The sequence below is a fragment of the Vicia villosa genome, linkage group LG7 (genome assembly GCF_029867415.1).
Source record: "Vicia villosa cultivar HV-30 ecotype Madison, WI linkage group LG7, Vvil1.0, whole genome shotgun sequence".
NCBI lineage: Eukaryota > Viridiplantae > Streptophyta > Magnoliopsida > Fabales > Fabaceae > Vicia > Vicia villosa.
Genome location: NC_081186.1, coordinates 71,621,355 through 71,630,480, shown reverse-complemented (window position 1 = coordinate 71,630,480; position 9,126 = coordinate 71,621,355). Strand labels below are relative to the sequence as shown.

Below are 9,126 nucleotides of genomic sequence, written 5' to 3'. Positions count from 1 at the left end.
TCGAAAAATTGAAAACTCTAAAAAATCGGTTAGCTTGGTGGAACAAGAGTGTTTACGGGTGGATAGATCTCAAAATCTACGAAGATGCGAAAGAGTTGCACCATTTAGATAACACGTTTGTTCATTTTGCAGGTAATGTATCGGAGGAGGTGGTGAGGAAAAGAACAATGGTGGCGGAGGCCTTTTGGGATAACATTAACAAGAGAGAAGGCATTCTTAGGCTAAAGTCGCGTCAACTTTGGCTTTCCGAAGGCGACGACAACACTCGTTATTTCCATAACTCATTAAAGGATAGAAGAAGAAGGAATGCTATTTGTTCTTTAGATTCTAAGGAGGGAAGATTAGAAGGTGTTGAAGAAATAAAAGAATTCACTTTCAAGCACTTCGACAAGTTCTTTAAAGAAGATTGTCTCATAAGGCCGGAGCTTAGTGGTATTAATTTCAACATCTTATCTTTGGAAGAAGCATCGGAAATTGAAAAACCGTTCGAAGAAGATGAAGTCAAGGAAGCTCTATGGTCGTGTGATGGCAACAAGAGTCCGGGGCCGGATGGTTTCTCTTTGGAGTTTTTCAAAAGATTTTGGTCTACCATTAAACAAGATGTCATGAGGTGTTGCAATGACTTCTATCACAAAGGTACCCTTGTGAAATCTATTACTTCCTCCTTTCTTGCTCTTATCCCTAAAAAGAAGAACCCGCAAGACTTGTTTGAGTACCGTCCCATTTGTCTAGTGGGGAGCATATACAAGATCATAGCAAAGATTCTAGCGGCTAGGATGAGAAAGGTAGTGGATAAGTTGGTCTCTCACAACCAAACCGCTTTCGTACCGGGAAGAAGTATGATGGATGGGGTTTTAATGGTGAATGAGATTCTTGATTGGGTGAAGAGGAAGAAGAAGGGGTGCTTATTATTAAAAGTGGATTTTGAAAAGGCTTATGACTCAATTTCATGGAATTATTTAAGGTGGATATTGGAGAAAATGGGGTTTGGTAAAAGATGGATGAAATGGATGGAGACTTGCATATTCACTAACTACATGTCCGTTTTGGTGAATGGAAGTGCAACTAGGGAGTTCAAGGTTCAAAGAGGTCTTCGACAAGGCGATCCTATGTCACCTTTCTTGTTCGTTCTAGCAATGGAAGGTCTAACCACATTATCTAAGAAGTCCGTGGAGATGGGTGATTTCAAACCTTTCAAGTACGGAGCGAATGACCATGTGGACATTCTCCAATTTGCGGACGACACAATCATCTTAGGAGAACCCACTTTTGATAATCTTTGGAGTTTAAAAGTGTTGCTTAGAGGCTTTGAATTAGTTTCCGGTTTGAAGATCAACTTTCACAAAAGTAACTTCTATGGCACTCACATTGGAGATTGGTTTGTTAAATCGGCGACTTCCTTCCTTGCTTGTAAAAAAGGTAGCTTTCCGTTCAAATTCCTTGGTGTTTGGGTGGGTGAGGGTGCGTGCAAGAAGAAGGTGTGGCAAGAGGTGATTGACAACATCAAATCGAGACTCACAAAATGGAAGGGAAGAAATATCTCCATAGGTGGGAGGGCCACTTTGATTGGATCCGTCCTTAATGCTATTCCTATCTTTACTCTTTCCTTCTATAAGGCTCCAAGCAAAATCGTTCAAGTCATTAGAAGCCTTCTTAGTAACTTTTATGGAGTGGAAATGTTAAATCAAGATGCATACATTGGGTTAAATGGGAGAACGTTTGCAAACCAAAAGAGAAAGGAGGGTTAGGCATTCGAGATGTGGGAGAAATGAACAAATCCTTACTTCTCAAATGGAAGTGGAGAATTCTAAAGGAAGATAAGGCTATGTGGAGTAGATTCTTACTCTTGAGATATCACAATCCAAAAATAAAAGTGTTAGCTTCAAGTAAGGACCTTTTAAATAGGGAAGACTCTCGTTGGTGGAGAGACATTGTTCTTAATGACATTAAAGAGGATGATTTGGGTGAAGGTTTCGCCGATTGGATTAAATGTGATTTCAAGAAAGGTAATCATATCCTTTTTTGGTATAGTTGTTGGTTGGATGAACAACCGCTCCGTGTTGTCTTTCCGCATTTGTTCGAGCGAACAACAAAGAAATTTAGTGTGGTGAGTGATCTCCTTATTGTTAATAACGGGGAAACCACGTGGTACTTGGAAGACATTTTTGGTGTGGATGTTTTGAATTCGTTGGTGCCGATGGATTCTAACGCATCTACTTTGGTCACGGTAATTAGTGAGGAGCTTAGGGACTTGAAAACGCTTCTTCAAGGGATGGTGCCGGAACCTTCGGAAAAGGATGATTTTTATTGGAATCTAAATTCCAACGGATATTTTACGGTGTCTAGTGTGTCGCACTTGGTTGCTAATGCAAAGGATCTAGCTTGGTCAACTTCCATCATCAAGATGTTGGACGTCATTTGGAAGACAAACATTCCGGCAAAGACCAAGATTTTTTCTTGGAGATTTCTCGTCAATAGACTACCTACAAAAGACCAACTTGCCAATAGAGGTGTGTCTTCTTTTTCTTCCATTGATTTCCCTTTTTGCACTTGCCACCCGGAATCTTTGGATCATTTGTTTTTCAATTGCCAAGTCACAAAGGAGGTGTGGAATAGAATTTATTTGTGGTTGGGTGATGATGTTAATCTTGCTCAAGAGGAATTCAAGAGTTTTGGGAGTATTCAAGAAAAGGCGAGGAACACCAACGCTAAAGTTATCCTAAACACTATATGGATAGCTATAATTTGGTGCATTTGGAAAATGAGAAATACAATCATTTTTGATACCGCCAATTTTTGCTTCGACGAAGTGATATCAAACATTTTGTACTTTTCATGGAGATGGATTAGTAATAAGGAGTTTCCAAGTAGAATTAATTTTTATGAATGGTACAAATCGCCTTTGCTTTGTAAAATAGCCTATTAGTGCGTTCTTGTTGTAAGGGTTGCACCCCTAGTGCGATATCTTATATACAAATTGCTTATTAAAAAAAACAATTTTTCAACGCTCAAAACTTCTTGAAATCACATACAAGGTGAATATGGTTTGATTCCTTCAAGTAAACAACTCAAAAAATAAAGATAAAAAATATTCAAACTATAAGAAAGAATTGTTTTATTCTTCTTGAAAGTATTTAATTTAAATAAGTTTAAAAATTTTATTAATTACATTTCAGCACAAATCCTTTGATATTTGTATTTTGACCTAAAAATGACCGTGTAAAATTATTTAAAATACATTAATTAAGTAAATCTAAAACATAAAATTGGTTTTTAATATAAGATGAAATAGTATCTATTTAAAAAGAATAAAGACATTCATTATTAAAACATGCAAATATAAAATTTATAATATTAGTATCTTCATTAATTAATTCCTTTTTATTGTTATTATTTTTAGGAAAAAGTTCAACGTAACAATCAGTATAAATATAACAATAAAACCAACACTAAAACAACAATAACACCAATAAGAAGACAACTCAAACTTCACTACAACAAAATTGACTTTAGGCAACAACGGAAAACCGCAGCCTAAAGTAAGAAAACCGCAGCCTAAAGCTTTAGGAGACGGTTTTTAAGGCGTGGAATAAACGGCCGTTGCCTATTCCTTTAGAGCACGGTTTTTTCATTTCTACCCTTCTGAACACCGTCGCCTAAATATCAACAGGCCACGGTTTTAGTTGAAGTTATAGACTACGGTTTTCAAGTGGCAACATTAAATAACCGTCCCTAAAACATATGAAAAGACAACGGTTATTAATAGCAACAGATGAAAACCGTAGCTTACTCTTTAATTTCATTTTTAACAAAGCACAAACAACCGCGCCTAAAAGTTCAAGGTTTTTATTAAACAACACATAAAAACGTTGCCTATAGACTAAAAAACAAATTAAATATTATTAATTTATATAACTTACATTGTTGTCTAGACTTTTAATGATATAAAATTAATATATAATTCCTATTCATTTATATAGTGATACATTTTCGGCCATCTACCTTCACATTACTCTAATAGATTATTTGTCAATAAATTAGAAGCACATATATAAATTGAAAGATATATTAATTCTAATAGATTATTTACCAATATATTAAATGAGAAGAAGCACACTTATAAATTGAAAAATATATCAATATGAAGTATTTTAATAAGATCAAGTTTAATAAACTCTTTGAAATATAAGGACAAATATTTTCAAAATAAATCCAAAAGATTATGTAACTCCATAAAACAAAACATAATTGTCCATATTTGAATCAATGATGGTCTTCGTCACGTAAATTGGGTTGAGGATCATGAGAATCATCATCTTGAAAATTGTCACAAAGAAGATCCTCGTCATCTTCATCATGTTGAAGATCCTCGTCATCTTCATCATATTGAAGATCCTCGTCATCAGCATATTGAAGATCATCATCATCTTGATCATATTGAAGATCGTCATTATGGAGATCTTCATCTTGTTCATCTTGATCAGGATCATCTCCGTTTCTAACCTGTAAATATGAAGAAATATACTTATTTGTTACTCGATAATGAAGTTACAATAATCAAAGCAGCATATGCGAAACTTCAACTAATGGTTCAATATCCATGCAACAATGATTCAATTCAAGCAAATGATATTAGATTACTCACTAATGAAGTTTGCACGTTTAGAATTCAAAATTATATCTTTATGAAATTTAGACATAAATCTTACCAACTAAACCAATAATGAAAACAACTATCACATAAAAAAATGAAAAATTTAACCAAAAACTCCACATGATGATAACAAATAAAATTCTAATACATTTTGAAATGCCACTAAATGGACAGTAAATGGAAAACTTAACCAAAAACTATCACATATAAAAAATGGGAAATTTAACTAATACTCTCTCCACTAAATGGATAGTAGAAATGCCATGATAAATAGTTGTGTTTTTTGAGTTTTTTTGTCATATCAAGGAACACACCAACTAAAAAATTGAAATTTTTAAACAAATACTAAATCTAAGAGATTTAACATATCTAACATATGTTCACAATGTTCAACATAGCTAACATGAATGATAACATAATGATTAAATTATAAAATTAAGATCGCATATCCCAACCAATCAAAACACTAAAAAATAGCAACTCAACATTTAATAAAATAAAAGCTTATTTTGATAAATATCAAGTATAATACCTTTTGATGAGTAGGAGCATAGGTTGATGTCGACGAGCGTGGTGTTGGAATATTATCATTGTGTAAAACTTCTCTCATCTTTTCATTTACTTCCTCTTCACTTAAATGTGAATTTTGTTGCATATACATGCTTTTCAAGAGTGCCTCCATTGCTCCCATCTTTTGCGTCATGTCACAAATTTTACCATCATATTGCATTTTCATTAAAGAAATTTCTTCATTTTTTTTCAACAATGATGGTGTGACAGTTCTACCATAGCATCTCACTCTACTAGGCTTTTCTTTTCCAAACAGTGATTGAAATGTTTGTGTTCCAACTTCAGTTGATTTTTCAATAGATTCTTGAAGTTTATCCTAATATCAAACTATTAGTTTTGAACAAAATTAAAAACTACATGTGTAATTAAAATGGATATTATAATTTAACTTACAATCGCAAATTGGGTTTCCTCATCCACTTGTTTTCCCTTGCGACTTTTTCGAGTTTCAATAAACATCTCAGCTTGAGTGACTTCTTGTCCATCCTTGTTTTCCCGCTACATTATTATTCGTATATTAAAAAAAAGAAATACTACTTAATAAGAAATTAAAAAACAAGGGGATATATTCTATCGAGAATCACGAACAAATACCATACCAATTTAGCACGAATTCTAGCAAAATTTGTCGGTCCTACACGATGCATAAACTTTTGCTTGCTCCTATTAACTGCATTCTTTTTGCTTATTTCCTACAAAACAAAAAAACTAATTAAAATATAATAATGAAATAAAAAATTGAGTCACTCAGTCTGAGTGATTATGTTTAAAGTAGTGAGAGGGGAAAAGAATGAAAAGAAACAACTATTGAATAAATGATTTGGTGGCTCAGCCTGTATTGGGAAAGATTTCGGTGGCTGTACTTGGAATTTTTTTTTAAAAAATTAATAGGATTAAGAGGTATTGGGTCTGTTTGGTAAAAATAGCGGTTGACTCATAAGCTAGCTGATAGTTTATAGCTTATGACTGATGGCTGATGACTGATGACTTATAGCTTATAGCGGATGGTTGAGACTGATAGCTTATAAGCTCATTGAAGTGTTTGGTAAAATTAGTGGTTCAATTAACTTATAAATGTAAAATGACATAAAATATATTTAATATATAATTATTTTATTTTAAATTAAAATAAATTATGTGGGTTAAAAATGGATTTTAATTAAAATAATAAGGACAAAAAAGGAAGAAAAAATAATAAGCTATAAGACATAAGCTAAAACGCTATTTTAAATAGCGTCTGAAAAATAAGCTATAAGCTAGTAAAATAAGTTATAAGCTCGTGATGAAAAGACCGTTACCAAACGGGTCTAAATTATCATATGAGCTTATAAGACATAAGACATAAGCTATAAGCTCAAAAACATGTCTTACCAAACAGAGCCATTATTGGGAAGAATTTCAAAAGTTAATATGGGAGTTAATTGGAATTTAAGAGGAGAATTAAATGTGGACAGAGTATAATTAAAGATATCTGGTACCATGTGATTATTTTCAAAAACCACACAAAATTGGAATGGCATAAAGATCAATGCCATGTGATTATTTTCAAAAACCACACAAAATTGTAATGAGCACTAAGAAATCACTATAATCTGATTTTTACTTCAACAAGATTTACCATGGTATCAAACCAGCACTAAGCACTAAGAAATGCTACATACTATCTAAAATATTCTATCTTATCACATACTTTATCCAAATTGTAAGGAGTAACATAATTATTGAACAAAATAAATAACTTACTTGAATGTGATCACTTTTCCAAAACGCTAGCAGTTTCGTGAAATGATCTTCAGATATGCTCTTTGGACGGTTCTTTAATCTATCCTTCATATTAGAGTACTTTAGAAAATGATTTACCTTGATAGAGTGTTTGTAGCGTCTCCAAGCATCGTTTATTCGATAATATATTCCTTTTCTTCCTCTCTCAGGAATGTTGAACTTCGTCTGCAAAAATAAAACAATGGTTGTCATCAAGATAAATATTTGATCATTCAGAAAATATGAAATTTTACTTCTCATACATTTATATATTTCCAAATACGATAATTATGACGCTTAGGATTTGTTTCATCTTTAAGCAATTTTTTGAAATTTGTATAGATCAAAGGACAAAAATCCGCATTCCTTGCTATAGTTCCGAGGAAATAGGCTAAGCCAGTAACTGTTTGGTTATCAGGTCCAACTGCCTCTCCAAAGTCGTCTAGAGTAACTTCTTGACGGTCTTTGACAGGTCTTGCGTATATTTTTAAACAACGCGTTGGTCCCCGTGTTCTTTTCTTAGTTGTCCCTGTTTTGATATCAAACAATATAATGTAAGATAAATCATCACATATAATATACACACATGACTAATAAAATAAATTAATAATTAACTATTTTCTAGATCTTAAATAAAATGAAACATCACCATTTGTTTCTCTGTCTTCCTCACAATCCACATTTTCTTCTTGTTCTTGTTCTTCCAAAACAATGTTCTCCTCCTCTTCAATTAAATTTTCCATCTCTTTTTCAACATCTATTCCATTTTCTTTAAGAAAGTCACCGATTAACATTGATCGGCACAAAGGACTTATTTTTGTCTTCTTGCGAGCACTTTGTTGTCTTGCCCTTGACTCATCTTCAGCCACTACCATTTTCCTTGGTTGATCCTTTGCCCTTGAAATGTCATTTCCAGATGTTTTCCTTTTTTGTTGTTGATTCATATTGTTACTTTCATGTTTTTCCCTTGAGTCATTTTCAACAACTTCCATTCTCCTAGATTGTTCCTTTGACCTTGAAGTTTCACTTTCAACAGATTTGTTTTTTGCAATTTGTTGTCTTTCCAACGACCCATCTCCAATTACCATCTTTTTCACGGGTTGCCTATTTGGATCCTGAATATGTATAGGCATAGGTCTTCTAGCTTGAAACAAAGATTGTCCTTTTGAACTTTGGATTTTAGAAACCAAAGGTTGATTCCTTTCAGAAATCAAGGATTGATCTTTTGGATCTTGAATCTTCAATCCCCTATTTTTTTAAAGATACTTCCCCTTCTATAATTTTTTCAGCGTGAATATTTGGCAGTTTTGTCCTACTTGCATTATCTGAAACATTTTTCTTTGGCTCAGGCTCCTTGCTGGAAGTTGTTGCAAACATAGATAACTTGAATTGTTGAGAAGTTAATGGCTGATTTTTCTTGTTCCTAAGAGCTTCCACTTCTGTTATAGGTGCACTCATTTTCCCATGTTTGGTCTTTCTTTCCTCCAGTTTGATGTTTAAATTCCTTGCGAATTCAAAGCTTGATTTAACTTGTGGTAGCTCAAAACTGGGAGCACCCCTCTGACCCTTCACATGACATTTCATATTTTTCTTGTTGTTTTCTTCCTTTCCCATTTGTTCTGCAAAATATTAAACACCAGAAATGGATTAACAAAAGGCAACCCATGTTACATTAAAATATGAATAAACAAAAATAATTATGAACTCTTCTCAAAGGGTTAAACCACATGTCTTGTGTAGGAGAAAGTATTGTGTACAATATAAACAAAGTTTGATGTTTGTCTTTTGTATTTTAGCCTGCTGTAGCAACCTGCCCTAAAAATTATAACTTAGAGAGTCGCCACCTATTCTACCAAGGCGAATAGGAAACCTATGCAATTAAGAGATTTAGGGTAAGATACTATATTCGGGTTAAGGGAAGGTGTTAGGCACCCTCAACCCTTTCCTAAAGGCTAACATTCAAAGATAAAGGTTTATGGCAAGGTTTATAAAGAAAGGTGACAAACAGTTAATAGGGTTAAAGACATGATTAAGATTTGGAGGAAGGGGACTCGCCTTGTTGCCAAGTGCCTACGTATCTCCTTATGGAGAATCAGAGTCAACGTAGTTCGGGCACAGGATTGTACGCCTTAGAATTAGAA

General features: G+C 33.5%; 1 protein-coding gene across 1 annotated transcript; it reads right to left on the bottom strand.

The window, feature by feature from the left end:
• Positions 1-4,198: 4,198 nt before the first annotated feature.
• Positions 4,199-8,600, bottom strand: LOC131617414 (uncharacterized). Its single transcript, XM_058888705.1, has 7 exons — positions 7,635-8,600; positions 7,249-7,514; positions 6,968-7,171; positions 5,824-5,916; positions 5,618-5,722; positions 5,187-5,540; positions 4,199-4,503 (listed from the first exon to the last, which is right to left on the bottom strand). Exons 1-7 carry the CDS (start codon positions 8,116-8,118, stop codon positions 4,264-4,266), a joined length of 1,746 nt encoding a protein of 581 aa, XP_058744688.1. The 5' UTR covers positions 8,119-8,600; the 3' UTR covers positions 4,199-4,263.
• Between the last annotated feature and the right edge of the window lie 526 nt (positions 8,601-9,126).